General features: G+C 37.3%; 1 protein-coding gene across 1 annotated transcript; it reads left to right on the forward strand.

Moving 5' to 3' along the window:
- The first annotated feature begins 2886 nt into the window (after positions 1-2886).
- LOC127444428 (zinc finger protein 181-like) lies at positions 2887-10629 on the forward strand. Its single transcript, XM_051703795.1, has 6 exons — positions 2887-3279; positions 3383-3489; positions 5008-5110; positions 5470-5567; positions 6097-6178; positions 7710-10629. The coding sequence occupies exons 1-6, from the start codon at positions 3012-3014 to the stop codon at positions 8510-8512; spliced, it is 1461 nt and encodes a 486-aa protein (XP_051559755.1). The 5' UTR covers positions 2887-3011; the 3' UTR covers positions 8513-10629.
- Positions 10630-22035: the final 11406 nt, after the last annotated feature.

The raw sequence follows: 22035 nt of genomic DNA on the forward strand, positions 1-22035 counted from the left end.
TTGGAAGTCGGTTGGAGCACCCCTGTTTCAGGAGTGGTGCTTGGAGATGGGGAGAGTGGCAGCCTTAGAAGAGGGGTCTTAAAGAAGACTAGGGAATCCGGATTTGTTTGTAAGAAAATGGGGTGGATATTTAGCATTCTTGGAGGGTTCTCGGGTGGAATAGTGGAGAGGGAGGGGTAATTGTCAGTGTGTGTGATTTTTATATTTGTATATATATATATATATATATATATATATATATATATATATATATATATATATATATATGTGTATTTTATTTATTTTTCTCTTTTTTCCTCTTTTAGTTGTTTGGTTTTTGTTTTTGTATTCTTTTATATGTGTTCATCTAAGACCACAGGGATGTTTGTTGAGGTTTGGGGTGGGGTTGGGGAGGAGGAGGGGTGGTAGTGGGTGTTAAAAGTTGATTTTGTGTATTTATAATTATGTTTTGTTTTTCTGTGTTTTAATAAATAAAAATGTTAATCATAAAAAAAAAGTTGTAACTATCTATTTAATTTTTTTACACAAACCTATTGATTTGCTTCAGAAGACATTAACTGATCGACTGGAGTTGTGTGGATTACTTTTATGCTGCATAAATATGCCTTTTGGACTGGGGGCCGGTTGCACCAGCTGTGTGTAAGTTAAAACTTAGCCTAGTTGTGGCGTAAATGGGCACTAAGTCACAATTTACGCACTACTAAATATTTGAGCATTGCACCACTAAACTTAGGTAGAACGTTTTAAGCGGCTCTTCAGCATGAAACCAATCTAACGGTGCAGTTTTCAGGATGCGTCGCCCGGTGTCAAGTTTCAACACATTCAAAATATATATAGGATATTATAATGAATAAATGTCTGTTTTTCCAGCCTGTTGTATTAGTATTTATTTATCACCCCTCATTTATTTTAGATACAGTTCCTATATATTGTTATTTACACAGGGCAAATATACTATTTATCAAATCTACTTTTATTACGTATCATTTTAATGGGGATATAATTTATTACAGCTGACAGTTACGTGAACAAACAAGGTTTGAACATCAACCATAACAAGATCATACTGAAATACATGGCTTTTTAACACTTCTGTGTATAAATATGAAGGCTGCTTATTGGATAAATACAGGTAAACGTCATAATGCAACTACGCATTACTCTATGGAGAGCTTATGACCTACTATTTAAGTCTTGCCTTAAGAACAGGTGGTGCAACCAAATTAAGCACTGATTTAGTACAAACAACTAGTACTTCCTAAGCCCTTAGTGTGAACTTTACATCCTAACTTACGTGAGAACTTACGCACAGCTGGGGCAACCCTACCCAGGAGACTGATGGCACCTGTATACTTCCATTGTATGGACAAAAAGAGCTGAAATGTGCTTCTAAAAAATCTTCACTTCAGTTCTGCTAAAGAAGGAAAGTCATATATGGGATGGCTTAAAGGTAAGTCAATCATGAGAGGATTTTCATTTTTTTGGTGAACTAACATTTTAAGTCCATTTTTGCTAGGAATTCTTCTCCCTGCCCAGTATGGGGTGTATGCATGAAGAATGTGAATCACCAAAAACACAAGAAGATGAATGTGAAAGTTAAAGTGGAGATTGACTGAGAAGGAAGGAGAATTTATTGTAAAAATGTACTTAAATATTGATGCGTTTCCCACCCACACCTATCCTCTGAAGACATGGATTAAACTAGTGGAGTCTTATGGATTACTTTTATGCTAACTTGTGTGATTTTGGAGCTTAAAAATGTTGGCACCCATTCACTTGCATTGTATGGACCAAAAGAGCTGAGAAATTCTTATAAAAATCTTAGTTTGTGTTCTGCTGAAGAAAGAAAGTCATACACATCTGGGATGACATATGTGGGAGTAAATAATGAGAGAATTTTCATTTGTGGGTGAACTATCCCTTTAAGTGACAATTTTTTCAGTTGTGTAGAGATACAATTAATTTGCATGGCCTGTTTATCACGAATGCCTTAAAGTGATGCTCCTTTGAATTTTCTGCAGTTCTGGTAGTATTTAAAATGGACTAAATTGCCTTTTGTATGTCTTGTCTTTCTGTGCTCTTCTTTAGGTATGAAGCTGAGGAGTCTGTTCAGGCCCAGGAGTCCTTTTGTCCAGATTTATTTCAGAGATTTATCCTGTCTTTTTCAACTTGAATAAAAACATGATTTACACATCCTGATGATTTGAAGTCTTTTTCATCATAATTCAAATATTATGTTATGTAATTTCTTTTACATTAAAATATTAGAGCTATAGACAAACTCAGCTGACTTTAGACATTCTTGTTTGGTCAGGCACAGGTTTACAAAAACAATGTAACACATTTGGTGTGGTTCAAAAGTGCAGAGTAGCACATTAACTTGACCCACAGCAATAAGGTTTATTAAATTAAAAGGGGCCACATTTTAGCCCATTCTGGCCCCACAAAAGTCCCATATAAGAAGAAAATGGTGCCTGTCTAGATTTGATCAAAAATGACTTTTCAAATAGTGATGGTGCTGTTTTTTACATCAGTAATGTGCTGACTATACTTTGTGATCCGTTGAATGCCACTTTGGTGAATTAAAGTACCGATTTCCTTCCAAAACAGCACAATCTGTACATTATCCCAAACTTTTTGCTGTGTGTGTGTGTATGGTGCAAAAGGTCACTTAAGAGGAGTAAGAGAATGTATATAATATATATAATTTTTGTTGTTGTTGTTGTTGTTGTTGCTGTTGCTTTATGCTTGATTTACGCTGCTAAATAAGGTGGAAAAGGGTTCATGTCAGAACAGTCTTGTGAGTTCGTCGAGCGATTTCAGGGACTCTTTAAATATTAAGACGTGGAGCTTTTATTTTAAAAAGCACAAGCGGATGTCGTCGACTCGTTGTCTTCGCCTTTAGATAGCTTCCGCACACACCAAGGTACACTTATTTGAAAAGGATTTATTGCTATGAGCTGCCTCTCTAATATCCGTGTACTGTAGCATTGCCTGTAGATTTCAGCGCAATGGCCAACATTTTAACGTTTCAAACACAAATCGCCTCAGTTATGGAAGTGCTCGCAAACGCCGCTGTAGCAGAAATCTGCAGACTTGTTGAGGACAGCTATGCCGAATTACAGATCGAAATATCCCAAAGACAAAAGGAGAATAACCTCCTTAAAAAGAAATTGAAAATGATAGAAATCCGGGAATCGTTTTACCGCAGAGCGCATAAACTGAGGAGCGCGTCGACTAACATGACCACAACAACTAGTGCTCACGACAAAGTGTCAGGTAAAAGCGGTGATGCCATTAGGCAATCATTTATACAAGAGTGGTTTGTTATAATGACAGTATTAAAACTTGGTTACTCACTGAGGAGATATCTTGTTCCCAGAGCGAATCGTGAGAGTGAAAGTGGGTTCGATGAATGATGAGTGTAGTGATGGAGAGGGATCAGCCCGCTCGGGTGAGGGTCCACTACAACCCAAAACACTTGATCAGGTCAGTATATCCAGTCATATCAAGTGTACTGTTAACTGTTGTAGAGAAGTAACTACACTCCAAATGCTGCACAGATGTAGGATGCAATTTGATGCAGCATGTCCTCAGTTGTGTTCCCTATGCAATACCTTTATTGGTTGTGATGTTATTACTCTGTCGGGTATTTTTACCTACTCACTTCAGTTAGAACTATTTTTTCCAAAGCTAATCCTACTTTTTTTTTTTTTTTTAATCTTAATCAATAGGATGTTGGAAACTGATACTTGCACTCCCTTCTGCAAAACTTGTCCACCAATATTTTATTTAACCCCTGAACCACCGCCTCTATTGAATATAGGATAATTTCCCACAAAGTCTTGAGTTATTAACATGATTTGCAATGACTATAGGGCATTCTGCATATTATTTACTTTTCTTTTTTATTTATATTATTGCTGTTTACAAAATCTTTAAGTCAAAGCATGACTAACGGTGCTTTTACATTGTTCTTGAAGGCATATTTTTGGGTTCAATATAGGTTAACCTCCATCAACAGCATTTGTGGCATAATGCTGATTACCATAAAAATACATTTCGACTCATCCCTCCTTTTATTTGAAAAAGATAAAATCTGGGTTACAGTGAGGCACTTACAATGGAAGTGAATAGAGCCAGTTCGGTAATGTTTTAACAGAATAATTAATGAAAGTTCTTTTATAAAATGATACACTTCACATTTCTACATTTTAAACCCTCTAAAAATTGTCTCCATTTACGACCATTGTAAGTGCCTATCTGTAACCTCAATATTTGCTTTTTCGTTCTTTTTTTTTTTTCTTTTTTTGTGGTAATCAACTTTATGCCACATGCTGATTGATGTCCATTTATCTTAACTTTTATTAACCCCAGAATATTCTTTGAATCTTGCAGATTTCATCTCTGTGATTATTCTACCTCAGTAGGAGTCAATGTTTATAGTAGGCTTAAGCCCATAGTATACTTCGGTCAAACGTGAATGCTAGGCGTATGCGTAAAGGAATACGTGATGCAAATGTAATCATCAGCAGAATGCTCGAGCACTGAATGCATTTGGCCCGCGTGTGTGAAGAAGTCAGGAGATTTCTGCATTTGTATAACTCCAGTCTAAAGGAATACAAAGACATATTTATAGGTTTAAACTCCTGAAGAGAAGTAGTCCAATATCTCATAGCGTGCATGCGTATATGTGCCTGTGTATTCGAGCACAGTCAAATGGACTGTCATACCTTAAAATAACCTACTCTTGAGCTTTGTACCTACACTTCATCTTTTTTTCTTTCTCTGTATGATAAACATCTGAATAAAAACATAATTTTTGAGATTACTGTCTTATAACATTGTCAGCATGGACAATTAACAGAAGTGTTAGCTCCCCTTTTTGTGTTAGTTCCAAAATGTGCCAAGACCAATGTAAATTGATGATAAATTATTTCCATTTTCTGCATTTATAAGGGAATTTTGTGTAAAATAAATGATGGCAACATAGAATTTTTTTATCAGTCTGTAAGGGATGAAGAGCCAGATGTTCTTATCATTAAAGAGGAGAGAACTGACAACATAAGGGGTGAACAGTCTGACGGAGAAGCAAGGCTTGCTGAAAATTGTACGTATAGTGCATTTAAAGGGTTCTTTGATGTCTTTTGTAATGGTTTTATATGTAACTTATTTTAGGGGTAAAATGTTTAACCCAGCAGTCAGGTCTTTCATGTTGTTTGGGGACAAAATTTGATGCGTAAGCACTTATCTGTTAGTCTATTAAAATAATTATAAACATGCATATATGTTTGAATACAACTCACAAAAATATTAATCAAGAAAAAAAAAAATCATTTAATGAATGTTGCATTTTGCTATTTTAACAATATTGAAAATGTAATAAAGGTAAACATATTTGTTGACTTTATAGAACAGCTTTCCACCAAAGCATGCTTTCTTACCTTTCCTGTTACATGCACTTTGTAGATAAAGAGGACCCCCAGTCTAGAAATACAGGGGTCTTTGGAACAGTCAACAGAGATAACTTAATTGACCACAATGCAGATCAACATTGCCGTCGAGAGGTCAGTATGAGAGACTGCAAACTGCTTGTAGTTGTTTGTGAAACAGACTCATGACAGACAAACTGAATTTCTCTAGTAGTGACAGTTTCCACGCTGCTGCCTTTTTCTCAGCCAAGCTAATTTAATTGGATTGAGACTGGTTTGCCGATGGCCCATATACTCTTAATATGAACAGTAGTATACGAAAAGAAAGTAATAAAAGATTAACCAAAATATGGATTTTGTTCTCAGGCAATGTATATTTTCACTTATTCATAGTTAACATGTTTGGTTGTGGTCTATTTATTAGATAAAAGATTGCTAGTAAAGAGACTTATTTGATGTTGAATCTAGAACCTGTAGGGAAAAGTTTTGGAATGAGTTGGTTTTATTTCCAACAGAAAACCTGGTAAAAGCAACACTGAACAAATTTCAGATTTGACAATACAAGCTCCTTAAACAGCGTGTTTAATACAGTATGTCTCCAATTTAAAAGTTAATTATGTTTAACTTTACAAAATTCACTTTCAATGATTTGTTCCCCTGTCAGTCCAATGGCATGCAACCTGATCTCCCTAAGGATGAAAACCCAGAGCTGAATGTGACAGATGAAGACACACATATACTCGGTGGTAATTACAAAATTGTATTTTGTTGATTCAGTGACTTATTTCAGAGATTATCAGGTGTGAGGTGTCTGTTTTACATAATAATTAAAAAATCCAGCCATCTAGCGTCTACAAGCAGATGAAACATCTAGAGGACGACCCATAGTGGATTTTGCCAATACCGATAACTAAAGTGGTGGAAAAGGTTGATAACCGATTAATTGACAGATTTTTATTAAATTGATTTATGGAATGTTAAAAAAAATAAAATAAAAATGTTCTTAGTCTTTATTTACCGTGAAAGGCACAGACATAGAGTCAAAATTTAGTAAAATCCCACACGCACATTTGTTGTGCAACCAAAAATTATTTATTTTTTAAATCCACAAAGATTTGGTGCATAATATGAGAATTTTAATTATAATAAGCCCAGAATAAACCGGGGACTCTTATTTTTGAAATGTCTGCACTTCCAGCTCACACAAACACTCACTTTTACAATCATCTACAATGTATTACAATAGTAACAATAAGTAAACATTGCTATATGGGCTAATAAATGCTGAATGAGCAGTAATCAATTAACAGTAGATCATCATTCATTACTAGTACTGTGGATTATCAGTGATTGCTTGTCACATGTCGTCTTTTTTATAACATTTTGCATTAATAATCATGAATTAGTCTCATGGACAGTGAGTCTTGGCTGCATTACAATGCTCTATATGTACACTACCAGTCAAAAGTTTAGGGTCACTCATTCTTTATTATTATTATTTTTCACATTTAAGGATAATAGTAAAGTCATCAAAACTATGCAAGAACAGAAATGGAACTATATGAATTGTGTTGTGACTAAAAAAAATCAAAAATAAATCAAAACTATTTTATATTTTAGCATCTTCATAGTCACCCTTTGCCTAGAATTTGCAGAAATGTACTTTTGACATTTTCTCAACCAGCTTCTTGAAGTATCACCATGGGATTCTTTTTAAACAGTATTGGAGTTCCCATCAATACTGGACACTTATTAGCTGCTTCTTTTTTTTTTAATTATTATTCGGTCCAAGTCATCCATTTAAAAAAAAAAAAAACTTTTTTTTTAAATTTATTTTTTTATAAAATTTTTGTTTTGTAATGAAATAAATTAAAATGTTGGCACAATTATATTTTTGTCTACAAAACTAATTTCATACATTTAAGCATATGCCTTAAGATCAAAAGGAGAAACATTTCAGTCAAGTGACCCCAAACTTTTGAACGGCAGTGTAAATATTCACCAAGTTAAGCATTCATCCTATATATTCACCAGATGAAGGGGTTTGGCCACAGAGGAACATTGAGAAAAAAAAAAAAAATGTGGCCAACTATCAGAGTAGATTTTTGCAGATAACCGATAGTTCCAAAAAGCAACTATCGGCACCGATTAATCGGTAAATCCGATATATCGGTCGCCCTTTTGTCACATCCATGTTGTTGTCCTTTTTGCTGGTGATGTAATATTAGCTTACCGACTTGTGCAGATTCCATTTAACCATGTTATATTTCAAAATAGTTGAATCCAGAATGGAGAGACACTCTGATGGAGAGGCAGAGATTAACCTGCAGTCTGTTACCTCCTATGCCTCATGGGATTCCAGGAGATTTGAAGCAACAGCAAAAAATCACTCATACACTGAAGCTGAATGCAACGCAGGGCCTTCTGTAAATCAATACTTCATGTACAGAGGGAGTGCAGATCCCACGTGTTCTTATACAACTCAGATAGACTCTAATGGCTTGTCTGTACCTGATGTGGATAGCCATGTACCACTCACTGATGATGCTGTTGGACCTGAGAAAGTGGTAATTTCTCAGTCTGAGTTATCGTCATATACACCTTCCTTTTCTTTCAAACAATCAGACACTCCTCAGATGCACAGGAAAGACAAGTTTATGTGTAAACACTGTGGAAAAGCTTTCTCTCAACCTAGCACTCTCCTCTTGCACCAGAAACTTCATGCCAGGGAGAGGGCTCACAACTGCACACTCTGTGGTAAAAGATTCAGTCACCCATCTAGTCTCAAAAGACACCAAAGCATTCATATGGGAGAGAAACCCTTCAGATGCCTGCATTGCGGGAAGCAATTCTCCGATCCAAGTAACCTCAAGAAGCATGTGAATGTTCACACTGGTGAAAAACCTTATGGTTGTAGCCAGTGTGGAAAAATGTTCAACCAGTCATCTAACCTTAAAACACACATGAAGATCCACACACGTGAGAAGCCTTTTGGTTGTGAACTGTGTGGAAAGATGTTCGCGTATAAATACAGCTTGGTGAAACACCAACAGAGAAACTGTATGTCTCAGCTACAGTAAATCTTACTGGACAGATTTAGGCTTTGTTCAGCAGTTTGAGATGACTTGCCTAGTCTATTTCTCAGTAGACATAACAGTATGTATGCTGCAGGAGGGGAAAGGTTTACATACATTGAAGAGAACAATACAATTCCATATTAAAACTCTTTTACACTGCTGGACCCTTATGGCAATTTTCATCACATTCAAGGTGGGTTTCTTAAATTGTCTTAGCATCATACTGTATTTAGTGGTGCAATGTATGATTGTTAACAGTCAGAAACATTATTTCAACTAGAGTAATCATACCTGCCAAGTATTATCAACCCTTTACAAATTGGAAGAAATTTAAAAGATGTTTTTTACATTTTAACTACTGTAACTTGCGTGTAAAAGGCTGTTAAAGGGTTAGTTCACCCAGAAAATTTTAATTGTCATAATTTACACTCCTTCATGACATTCTAAACCTGTGTGCCTTTTTTTCTTCTGTGGAGCACAATATGTGATACACCTTGCTTTTCTTTCAAACAATCAGACACTTCTCAGATGCACAGGCAAGACAAGTTTATGTGTAAACATTGTGGAATAATGTTCACACTTTTCCATACATTGACAGACATACAGTGAGCATGTCCAGTCAAGCTCCAAAAAGGAAAATCTATCTCTCCATCACAGTCCTCAAATCTCATTCACATTCATACTAGCCATTGGTTGAAACCAATTTATAATAGTACTAAAATTATTTGACCACTTTCCTATTAGATGGTCTCTAATAGCCTGTGTTCGTTTTTCTAAATCAAATCTAAATTGTTGGTTTATGATAGGGTGACCAGACATCCCGGTTTACCCGTGACAATCCCAATTTTAAAAGGTGTGTCCCGACAATTCTCTAAAAAATGTAATTATGTCCCGGTTTCAGCTGGTAGGCGTACTTATTTTTTCTTCTTAAATTAAATATCCTCATTGTCCTTCTCGCTATTGTCTCTGATCTGTTTTGACCTCACTCAGACCGTCACCATGGTCTTACCTTGAATGATGCCATTCTACTACCTGTTCTCGAGACCAAAATGACAACAAAGTCAGGTGACTGACCTTAGGGGGTTGGCAGCGGATGGGCTTTTTTGCCTGTTCCTCTGTGCGTTCACACAGAGAATTGGTTCATTCTTTCCTGAGCTGACTATATTTAAGCTGGATGTTTAAATATTTTTGTATGATTTTATGGTTTCTCTCTTTGTGAAGCTTTATTACTGCTGTATGCTATTGCTATATGTACACTAGGGGTGTGCTGTGAAGCCATTATCTGTGCTAAGTCAAAATTATCTGTATTTGGATAGAACCAGACATGGGTGGGGCTTAAACCGGAAGTGCGTCAAAACTACATAAAACGGCCATTTTAAATGTAACTATTACATTTATAGTTTCTATTAAAAAAATATGCCATGTATATGCCTAGTTATAAAAATAATAATTTTTTTCTATTATTATTAGGCTATTATTATTTAATTGTATTATTTTATTCTTTTTTTCTTTTCTTACCAGATAGAGCTGAATATGTAGGGTACATTAACTGAATATTTTGTTAACTGTGGTTTCTCATTGTGTTTCTGACATTAAAGCTGGAGTATGTAATTTCTGCGACACTAGGTCCACCGAACGGAATTGCAAAAATAAACGTTTTTAAAACAGCTTTCTGAATACGCCCCTTGCCTGCAGTTGTCCAAACAGTCAGATAGTCCTGCCCCCAACTCACGCAATTGAGTGCGCGGAGGTAGGCCATCCAATCGTTGCATTTGGGCCGAATGAAATGAAATGATTGAATGGGCCTTTTACAGGCCTGTGACTGCCACAGATAATGGATTTTATTTTTTTTATTTTATATTTTTTGTATCAGAGCACTTGATTTATTGATAGCTGTCAGGATGCAAAGAGACTTTCAACCAGTATAACAAAAAATGCTTCTGGTATAAATTGCATACTCTAGCTTTAATATCTGTTGAAACAGAATTTTCGTTATTCGTTTTTCATCCGTGCATGTATAACAACATTATTGTGGAGGTGCAAGGGGTCAAACAGTTGTGATATGTCAAGCACACATTTAGCAGCGAATATTAAATACAAATAAAAAAACATTAAAAGAAGTCAATATAGCTTACAAACAGGTGAAAGCCCAGTAAGTCTTTCAGGAAGCTAAGATACACTCGAGGCTGATTTTGTGGGCATGTATTTTAATGTAGATGACACCATTATTTAGTTCAATTACATGTGAAGGAGTAGAGAAATGCAGTGGAATAAATGAGAGCAAGCCTCTAGTTTTTCCAGAAGAGAATAGCGGAAAAAGAGCAAGCAAGTTTAAATGTTTCCATATTAGGTATATGGGATTTTTGGGCCGATACCGATAACTGATAATTCACAGCCCATTGTGGCCGATACCGATATCCAGTATTTTTTTTTTAAAAATACATTTTTAATCCTTTAATCTGAAACTGCTAGCTAATAAATTAAAAGCTTCTCATTTGAGAAATGTGTCATTTAAAAGCTTGGAATTTGGACTTGCTGCTATTTAAGGTTTGGTGGATGTAACATGAACTAGAAATGTGCCTATATTACAGATGTATGCTGATTTGAATGACAAATAAAAGATAATTTGCATAAATTGTATGGTGCCCATTTATATGAGTGTTTACGGTAATACTGATGACTCACAGAAAGATGGTTTAATGCATTAAACCAAAATGAGGCTATAAACTGCATGTAACGAACATTAAACAACAAAACACACAATACAAACCCTAATCTCTGTATACTGTAATATTTATGCTTACAGCCAGACTGCGAGTGCAGTGGTGGTTTGTGTGTTATGTATTTAATGCACGTCTCATTCATGGACGCTTGTTATAGCGTGTTGCCAATTTAGCGACTTTTCAGAACTCTTTAGCGACTTTTATTCAAAAAAGCCCGTAGCGACAAATCTAGCGACTTTTTGGACAAACCTTAGCTACCTTCCGTAGAAGAAAGTCGCCAGTACTGCCCTGCGAGCGCGTGTTCTTGCTTTCCCGCCCGGACTCGGAGGCACACCTCTCTCTGCGTCTGCTCTGTTCAGTGAGACTGACAGAGAGAGAGGTGAGCAGGCGAGAAGGCGTAGCAGCACAATCAGTTGACCACACGGCAACTGACATAGACGTGAATGAACTGCGCATGTGCAAACAGCGTTGTCAAGGACCAATCACGAATCTGTATTCTTTGCTCCCCTTTTGCTTTAAATGTAAAGAGTTTAATTTTTTGTAAATATGCACATAGTTTTTTTTTGTTTTTTTTTAAATATGCAGTTTTTTTTTTTGTATATTACAGTATGTACGGTAAACACAGATAAGCAAACACTATGCAAAATGCAAATGAGACGCGATGACGTCACGAATATGCTAATTAGCGTATGCCGTCATCTAATTTAATTATATTTATTCATCACACATTATACATTCGCACATATACAGTGAAATTCTTTTTTTCACATATCCCAGCTAAGCTGGGGTCAGAGTGCAGGGTCAGCCATGATACAACACCCCTGGAGCAGACAGGGTCAAGGGCCCAACAGTGGCAACTTGACAGTGCTGGGGCTTGAACCCCTGACCTTCTGATCAGTAACCCAGAGCCTTAGCCGCTGAGCCACCACTAGCTTTAGCTACTTTCCATTGAAACAAGTTGGCAACACTGGTTACAGCTCTGATCTGTGACAGCTCCACTGTATAACTTATAAAACGTGAACACATCAATCATAATGGGAATAGGTAACATCGTACAGATCACATAGTCTTGAGTCATAACGTTACAAAAATCTCAACTCCTAAATGACAACAAGCACATTCGTTTCACTCACAAACTAGAGTTTTTAGCCATCTCGAGTCACTCTGTGAGAATTATTTCAATATAAATGTACCATGTGAGGTTTGGATTTGTTTTAATCATCACAATGCTGTGTTGCAAGTAACGATGTGCTATTACCCACATTCTGTTTGTTTCATGAAGTAAAACACGAAAAATTATTGCCTTACTGAACTGAATATCAGAAATGACATGTCCTTACAGCAGATGACTAAAACCAGCCCCCAAACAAAATAACAAGGTGCAGAGATGTTGGAATATTCCTTACGGAGCAACATGAGCTTGTCTTTCACTCACACAGAGACATTGTGTGTGCAGCCACAAGCAAATAATCTCTAACAAAATATCTGCGGTAATTCCATTATTGGCACAATGATAATAATATTTTGATTTTACCGGTTATCGGCCAATCATATATTGGCAGCCGATATATCGTGCATCCCTACTCCATATCACATGTGGAGGAATATTCTGAATAGTTTTGCACTCTATGGATCATTTACACTTTTTTTTTTTTTGGAATAAAGGATTAACCAGATTAATAGGTGATGTGGATGTAAATATGGTTAAGAGATAAACAGACAAGCTCCGCTGTGAAATCATCACTTCAGGTCAGGAATTCAACATCGCGCTCAGGTTGGTTTATGAATACATGGGATTCCTTAATTGTGAATTGTGTGAAACATTAACATAGACATTTTAAGGAATGGAAAATGTATATTATATAATATCTGAGTTAATGTTACTCTTGACAAGCTCAGATTTCTGAGATGTGTTGAATGCTCTTTAAGTCTGTAGGCAGCTGGGTTGGCCGATATATTGTCCCAGAAATAATTGTGATTTTATGCCACTGATATAATGATAATATAATAGCATAATAATGCAAGTACACCCTTTCAAATAGCAATGAACTTTTAATTCTTAAGAATATTCAGACATTGGAATCGTAATGTCAAAAAAAAATAATAATAATAATAATTAAGTCGGGAAGGCCCCTCTCCATCTCCAACTGTTTTTGTTCCCAGCTAGGAAAACTGGATGGGATGGTTATGTATTAGATGAGCTTTTAGGTTAGTTGTATTGCCATTTTTCGTTGACACTGTTTTTAAACAAAGTCGACACACTGGCTCGTTCACGTTAATGGACTCTCCTCTCTCGTTCGGCTTAAAGCCAAAATGTTCCTACACCGGAGCTGTGGAATGCGGCTTTGAAACCAAGTCCATTTGGACTTATTCTTCCAAACTTTCTGGCTGGAATTATGCAGTCGTCGGGAAAAACACCTATTAAAACACCTATTATCCTCGAGTAACAGCAGGGCTAGACATTAAGCATTTTCATGTGCTTGTCCTTCGGACAAGTAAATTGGTAGTTCACTTGTCCGAGTAAAAAAGTTACTTGTCCGGAGACAAAAACAAAAGAAAGGACGTAAGGAGAAAAGCCTTCATAATCATCATTTACACCTAGATTAAGAACACAGTGCAGAAAGATGATAAATCATTACTCACCCTCAAGCCTGTATGACTTTCTCTCTTCTGAGGAACACAAAATTAGATTTTTGGCAGAATGTTAGTCACAGTCACTATTCACGGTCACTGCATCTTTTTTTTTTCTCTCCATAAAATAAAAGTAGATTGAGACTGAAACTAACATTCTCCCTAACATCTCCTTTTGAGTTCCACGGAAGATAGAAAGTCAGACCCGTTTGGAACAACATGATAGAAAGTAATGATTACAGAATTTATGGTAACACTTTACAATAAGGTGCATTAACATTAGACAGGGTTGGGAGGGTTACTTTTGTAATGTATTCCACTACAGATTATAGAATACATGATGTAAAATGTAATTTGTAACATATTCCGTTAGATTACTCAAGGTCAGTAACGTTTTCTAAATACTTTGGATTACTTCTTCAGCACTGGTAGATTTTTTCACTTGTTTTGACTATAAAAACTCTGCCAATACAGTAAGACAAAATACACATGTTAAAAATACATTCTCTGAAAAACCTAAATATCTTATGCAGTGTTGTTTCTAAACAAGATAAATCAAATTGATCTTGTTTTAAGGATTTTTTTATATTTTTACAGGAAAACAATACAAAAAATTATTATCAAGAATAAGATTTTTGCCCTAATATCAAAGGTCTTACTAGAAAAAAAGAAATTATGATCCCAGGTGAATTTTCTTGATAAAAAAGTATGATCGTGCCTGGTAACGTGCATGTAAAATGGCTAGAAATAGCATTTTAGCTTAGCATAAAGCTGACAATTTACACAAGGTTTATTTTTATTTCTTCTACTCTAAACTTATTTCAAACTTACTTCTCTGTCTGCTCGTATGAATGTAACACTTCATAAGAAAGTTTCACTGCTGTTCAAATGCACTTTGGATCGCATCATTTATATGTATAAATGTTTTTCATCTGAAAGGACTAAATATTCAATTAAACAAATGACAATAAATTGCAAAGTAATCTCTTCAGTAATCAAAATACTTTTTGAATGTAACTTTATTCTAATTACCAATTATTTAAATTGTAACTGTAGTGGAATACAGTTACTTATATTTTGTATTTTAAATACGTAATCCCGTTACATGTATTCCGTTACTCCCCAACCCTGACATTAGATAATGCATTAGCTATCATGAACTAACAATGAACAATATTTTACAGCATTTATCAATCTTAGTTAATTTTAGTTACTAAAAAAAAAATAAAAAATACAATTGTTCATTGTTAGTTCATAGTGCATGAACTAATGTTAACATATACAACTTTTTATATTAATGTATGAAAATGTAGGCTATTAATATACTGTATGTTGGAATTAACATTAACCAAGATTAATAAATTATATAAAAGTGGTGTTTATTGTTAGTTCATGCTAACAAATGGAACCTTTTTGTAAAGTGTTACCAAATTTTCATTTTTGGGTAAATCATCTCTTTGAGAGTACAAGTCAATTCTCACCAGTTGCATTAAAAACGGCTGTTTAATATTGTCAAAATGCATTGAAAATGTTAACAGATAAAATCCTGAGAGAACCTTGCTGGTAAATCAGTAATGTTGTATATTCAAAACAGATATGCATATTAAAGATAGATAAAATGTTTTCCTTGTGTGTAATTGATTAATGTTATAGTATTAATATTATTCTAATGTTTATTGTTATATAGGCTACTTATTAAAATTGTCTGATACACATGGCAGAGCAAATACCTCGAATGCATACATTAGATGGAGCTCTAGAAAGATGAGAGATGTAACGAGTGCATAAGTCTGTTTTAAGCGTTTCTCTTCACTCTACAGACGGTATTATTTACACAAAGCGTTTTTAAAATTTCTGCCTTTCTTGCTGTTTTATGAGGGAGAGCCACGACGTGACGAGACAGAATTAGATCTCTCCAACATTGCGCGCTTGCGGTGAAGACAGTTTGTTGATTATAAACAGGAGCAATAGTTTTATCGCATCGCACCCTTATAGAGAACTACGGTCAGTCCAGTCTCCACTTGGAAAAGCATGGTCAAGCTAGCCCCCACGTTGTTTTGTGGTACGCGTATAAACTATGCATTACGGTAAGAGCGTTTAAGAACTGATTTCAAAATAAAAGCGACTTTCCGGTGAACATCAGTTCACATTCAGTCAGTCAGTCAGTCAATAACGAATGAATGAATATATAAATAAATGAATAAAAATACATAAATAACTACATAAAACAAAATGAATAAACATAAAAAATAAACTAATTTAATTAAAAAAAAACGCCTGCAAACATTATAATAAATTAATAATAAAGAATACATTTCCAAAGACCATCTGAATTTTAAGCACCAAAGTGACAGATTGTCATTAAGAAACTTCCCGTTGAATTTCAAAATTAAAGCCCTCTAAAATGTCATGTATATGCTGTGTTTTGTATAAATTCAGATAGATATTTAAAGGAAACTCACTGTTTCTAAAGAACACTTTCACTTCAGAGTGATAGTACACCACCTCAGACTGCCACTCACACAATGCCAGGGCAGTCTGATGTTGAATTTCAAAATTAAAGCCCTTTAAAATGTCATATATATATATATATATATATATATATATATATATATATATATATATATATATATATATATATATATATATATATATATGCTGTATTTTCTATAATTTCAGATAGATGTTTAAAGGAAACTCCCTGTTTCCAAAGAACACTTTCACTTCAGAGTGATAGTACACCACCTCAGAGTGCCACTCACACAATGCCTGGGCAGTCTGATGTTGTATTTCAGAATTAAAACCCTCTAAAATGGCAAATACATGCTGTATTTTCTATAAATTTGGATATATATTTAAAGGAAACTCCCTGTTTCCAAAGAACACTTTCACTTCAGAGTGATAGTACACCACCTCAGAGTGCCACTCACACAATGTCAGGGCAGTCTGATGTTGAATTGCAAAATTAAAGCCCTCTAAAATGTCATATATAAGTTGTGTTCCGTCTACATTCAGATAGATATTTATAGGAAATTATTTCCTTATAATTTTCAGTACATAGATGCAGTCAACCACACAATATTTCTGGTGGATCCTGCAAAAAGTTCCACAGAGGAAGCTGATTCCAACCTTGCAGCAAAAAGTTTCAGGTATTTTGATATGGGCAGCAATACAAGTACTTTATCTCCCTGTGCAAACTCCCATAGCCGAGCTCCACTGTTATACAGTCGGGACTGACGTTCTTGAGCCTGTTATAGATGCCCCAGTGTGTGGAGTTTTGCTCTCAGGTCAAGAACGTATTGAATTTAATTTTTGCTTTGTGAAGGTCCCTCCTCCCAATTTTACTTCATGACGTCCAACATGGCACAGGGCTTATGCCCATATAACAATTCAAATGGGGAAAACACCGTGGAGTTTTGCAGGACCTCTTGCACTGCAAATAACAGGGGTTTGAGCCACTTATCCCAATTCCGAGCATCTTCGTGTATGAATTTACAAATCATATTTTTTTTTTTTTTTTTTTTGGGGGGGGGGGGGGATTTTTCCCCTTTTTCTCCCAATTTGGAATGCCCAATTCCCAATATGCTCTAAGTCCTAATGGTCGCATAGTGATTCGCTTCAGTCCGGGTGATGGAGGACGAATCCCAGTTGCCTCCACGTCTGAGACAGTCAACCCACGCATCTTATCACATGGCTTGTTGAGCACGTTGCCACGGAGACATAGCGCGTGTGGAGGCTTCACGCCATCCACCATGGCAACCACTCTCAATTCACCACGCGCCCCACCGAGAACAAACAACATTATAGCGACCACGAGGAGGTTACCCCATGTGACTCTACCCTCCCTAGCAACCGGGCCAATTTGGTTGCTTAGGAGACCTGGCTGGAGTCACTCACCACGCCCTGGGATTCGAACTAGCGAACTAGTGAACTCCAGGGGTGGTAGCCAGCGTATTTTTACCACTGAGCTACCCAGGCCCCCTACAAATCATATTTTTAAGGTTTTATTAAATCATTTGACCAAGCCGTCCGTTTGTGGATGGAACACGCTTGTCCGAATTGACGTAATACCAAATAATTTGTACAGCTCGCGTAGTGTATGTGACATGAAATTAGTGCCCTGATCAGTGAGAATTTCTTTTGGAATCCCCACTCGGGAGATGATTCTGAAGAGTGCCTCCACAATACTACATGCTGAGATGTTGTGAAGAAGCACTGCTTCTGAGTATCACATTGCATAGTCCACCAGAACCAACACAAAACGATGCCCGTGTGCTGACTGTTCTAATGGCCCGACGAGGTCCATGCCAACTCTGTCAGATTCACCAGCTGACATTCGTGGCTAACATCCCTGCGAATGCCCGGCCAATAGAAACAGGCCATGAGATGGCTTAGTGTGTTACCCTGTCCCAAGTGACCCGCCATCAGACTATGATGAGCTGCCTGGAACAACATTTCCCGACGGCTCCTTGGTACTAACAACTGGGTTGTATCTTGTTTTGTCTGAGCGTCTTGCATCACTCGATACAACCGATCATTCATAATTGAGAAATACGGCTATGTGAGTGCAATGTGTTACTTTCACTTGGTCAAACGCATGCTTAAGAGTCTCATCTCGTGTCTGCTCCAGAGGAAAATCCCCAGTGGGAATTCCCCTAAGGGAGGGGGAAGCCTTGACTTCCCCAGCCCTTAGGAGAATTCCCGCTGGGGATTTTACATCATCCTGACACAGAGCTGACGTAGATGGCCCCAGCTCTGCCTCCCCCATCAGTGCTGACACCCCACACTGTCCCACTGTATTATATGTATTCAATGCCCAACTTTGAACCAAGCATTGATGAATAGAGGTTTGGTTACAACCTGAATCCACCAAGGCTTGGTATGTACCCCCCAATACTCACGGGTATTTGGTACGTCCCAGCTCAATTGGGGGCGGCCTGTGGAGTGTCGAGGACCCGGATCAACGTCCCCACCTTCATCACCGGGCACTGTTCGCGGAGGTGACCCGGCTCCCCACGACTCCAACAGACCAGCCGGAACCTCACACCCACACTAGTGGTGGCAGCTTCCCCTCACCTGAGAGGAAGAATGGGTAGAGCTGGGGGAGAGAGAAGCAGGAGTGTTAATACACCCCAGAGGCCGGGGCACCAGTCTCGGGGGATTGTTCCACCATTTTCGGGGGAACAGGATAGGTCGGAAGGAAGGAGGGGAAGTGGCGGGGGAGGGATCACAGAGAGAAAGAGAGCTGGGTGCACTGGCCCCCAGGTATGCTGCTAAGTGGTCCTCCGTCAGCTGTACTGCTTCATCCAGCGATGCTGGGCGGTGGCACTGTACCCACTTCGATGATCCTTTCGGTAGTCAGGAGATTAATTGCTCCAGCACCACGAGAATGATGACATGCCCAACGTCTCTGGGCTCCTCAGCCAACACCCACCGTCCACAGGCATCACGGAGCTGTTGAGCGAAGTTAAACGGGCGGCTGACTTCTCTCAGTGTCAGGGAACGGAACCGCTGGCGGTGCTCCTCTGGACTGCGGCCGATGGCTTTCTTCAGCTCAGGTTACCTCAGGTGGTTGTCGACCGGGAGCTGTTGGGCCACGAGTTGGGCCTCCCCGGTCAGCAGCAGTAAGAGGTGGACTGCCCATTGCACCCACAGCCATTTCAGAGCTTGGGCCGTGCACTCTTCAGCATAAACAAAACCAAAATACTACTTTTCAGCATAAACACACAGGATTTTGCTTTTCAGCATAAACACTCTCTATGAAACAGACACGCAGTCTCTGGTGTGTGCCATTCTCCCTCTTTCGGTGGACTGTGGCCATCTTTTATCTCCCCTGACTCTCACTGTGAACATAGAAATGGTAATTAGTCACAGTTCATCTCAGGTGGATGTCCTTACCGCTTTCTCTCTCCCCAGACGGGTGCTCGACCATGCCCTCACCTCCACAAATTACTATGACAATTTGAAAAAAAAAAAAAATTCAGAACTTCTTAAACTACTTTAAAGAGTTCTCATCAAAAAATCCTCCACATGCAGCAATGACATCTTTGCAGATCCTTGGCATTCCAGCTGTCAGTTTGTCCAGATACTCAGGTGACATTTCACCCCATGCTTCCTTTAGCGCTTGCCATAGACGTGGCTGTCTTGTCGGGCACTTCTCATGCACACTCTTTTCCAATTATCTATTGTCCAATGTCTGTGTTTCTTTACATTTTCTTTTTGTTTTTCTGTTTCAAAAGTGGCTTTTTCTTTGCAATTCTTCCCATAAGGCCTGCACCCCTGAGTCTTCTCTTTACTGTTGTACATGAAACTGGTGTTGAGCGGGTAGAATTCAATGAAGCTGTCAGCTGAGGACTTGTGAGGTGTCTATTTCTCAAACTAGAGACTCTGATGTACTAATCCTCTTGTTTAGTTGTACATCTGGCCTACCATGTCTCTTTCTGTCCTTGTTAGAGCCAGTTGTCCTTTGTCTATGAAGACTGTAGTGTACACCTTTGTATGTAATCTTCAGTTTTTTGGCAATTTCAAGCATTTTATAGCCTTCAATCCTCAAAACAATGATTGACTGATGAGTTTTTAGAGAAAGCTGTTTCTTCTTTGCCATTTTTGACCTAATATTGACCTTAAGACATGCCAGTCTATTGCATACTGTGGCAACTCAAAAACAAACACAAAGACAATGTTAAGCTTCATTTAACGAACCAAACAGCTTTCAACTGTGTTTGATATAATGGCAAGTGATTTTCTAGTACCAAATTAGCAATTTAGCATGATTACTCAAGAATAAGGTGATGGCTGCTGGAAATAGGGCCTGTCTAGATTTAATCAAAAATTACTTTTTTCAAATAGTGATGGTGTTGTTTTTAACATCAGTATTGTCCTGACTATACTCTGTGATCAGTTGAATGCCACTTTGGTGAATTAAAGTACCAATTTCCTTCCAAAACTTTTTGCCACCAGTGTGTGGGTATATATATATATATATATAGAGAGAGAGAGAGAGAGAGAGAGAGAGTGTTCTAAAAAAAAATATTCAGATAATCAAAATGCATTACATTATTGTGGCAGAGGAGTTAAGCATTGATAAGACAATACAAAAAGTGGCTTTAGAATCCAAGGTATTGTTTATAATAATAATACATTTTATTTATAGGCACCTTTCATGACACTCAAGGTCACCTTTCAAACAGAACACAAAAAAGTAATCCTTGAAAGCATCAACAATAACAACATTAAGCAAACAATACAATGATATACAATAAGACACTGGAAGATACAAAGTATGAACTCAATGCATGCACAGTCATAAAAAGGCCTGTTTAAATAGGTGAGTTTTAAGATGAGATTTAAAAGTACGAAAAATTTCACTGTTACGAATATCCAGAGGAAGGAATTTCCATAAGTGAGGGGCAGTATAACTAAAGGCTCTAGACCCTATAATGTTCAGATGAATACGTGGTATAACAAGAAGAGTTGACGAGGAAGATCTGAGGGTACAAGTAGGTGTATAGATATGAAAATGATCAGAGAGATATGAAGGAGTATGATTATTTAAGGCCTTGTAGGTAAGAAGCAAGATTTTAAAATCAATTCGGTACTTAACTGGAAGCCAATGCAAATGTTGAAGAACAGGTGAAATGTGTTCAGTAGAGGGGGTTCTAGAAATGATTCGTGCAGTTGAGTTCTGGACCAGCTGAAGTTTATGAAGAAGTTTGGAAGGAAGACCAGAGAGGAGAGCATTGCAGTAATCAATACGTGATGTAACCAGTGCACGAATGAGAATGGCAGTGCTGTTCAATGTGAGAGAGGGATGAAGATGATTAATATTACATAAATGAAAGTATGCAGAGCGAGTAATGTTATTAACATGGGCTTCAAAAGATAAGGTGCTATCAAGGACGACACCCAGACTCTTAACCTGTGAAGAAGGAGAAGCAGTGAACTGATCGATAGTCACAGCAAACTGTCAGATTTTGCCAAATTAGAATTGGATCTATTTGCATATTACTGAACATAAGCCAATCATTGGCATACGGTTCACAGCAATACATTTTGCAAGTGAATTTGTCAATCAGTCAGAGATTAATTATGAGGGCATTTTTAAGCACCTGTCAATGTACACTTGCATCAGACAGATGCTTTTGGAACGTCTCACCATTTTTAGGTCACTGT

Source organism: Myxocyprinus asiaticus, chromosome 7, assembly GCF_019703515.2.
Source record: "Myxocyprinus asiaticus isolate MX2 ecotype Aquarium Trade chromosome 7, UBuf_Myxa_2, whole genome shotgun sequence".
Lineage (NCBI taxonomy): Eukaryota > Metazoa > Chordata > Actinopteri > Cypriniformes > Catostomidae > Myxocyprinus > Myxocyprinus asiaticus.

Bases quoted from the DNA above. Each gene is read 5' to 3' on its own strand.
- LOC127444428 (XM_051703795.1), top strand. From the start codon at position 3,012: ATGGCCAACATTTTAACGTTTCAAACACAAATCGCCTCAGTTATGGAA. The intron at 3,490-5,007 runs GTCAGTATATCC...TTTTTTTATCAG, and splicing joins AACCCAAAACACTTGATCAG to TCTGTAAGGGATGAAGAGCC. The intron at 5,111-5,469 runs GTACGTATAGTG...TGCACTTTGTAG, and splicing joins AGCAAGGCTTGCTGAAAATT to ATAAAGAGGACCCCCAGTCT.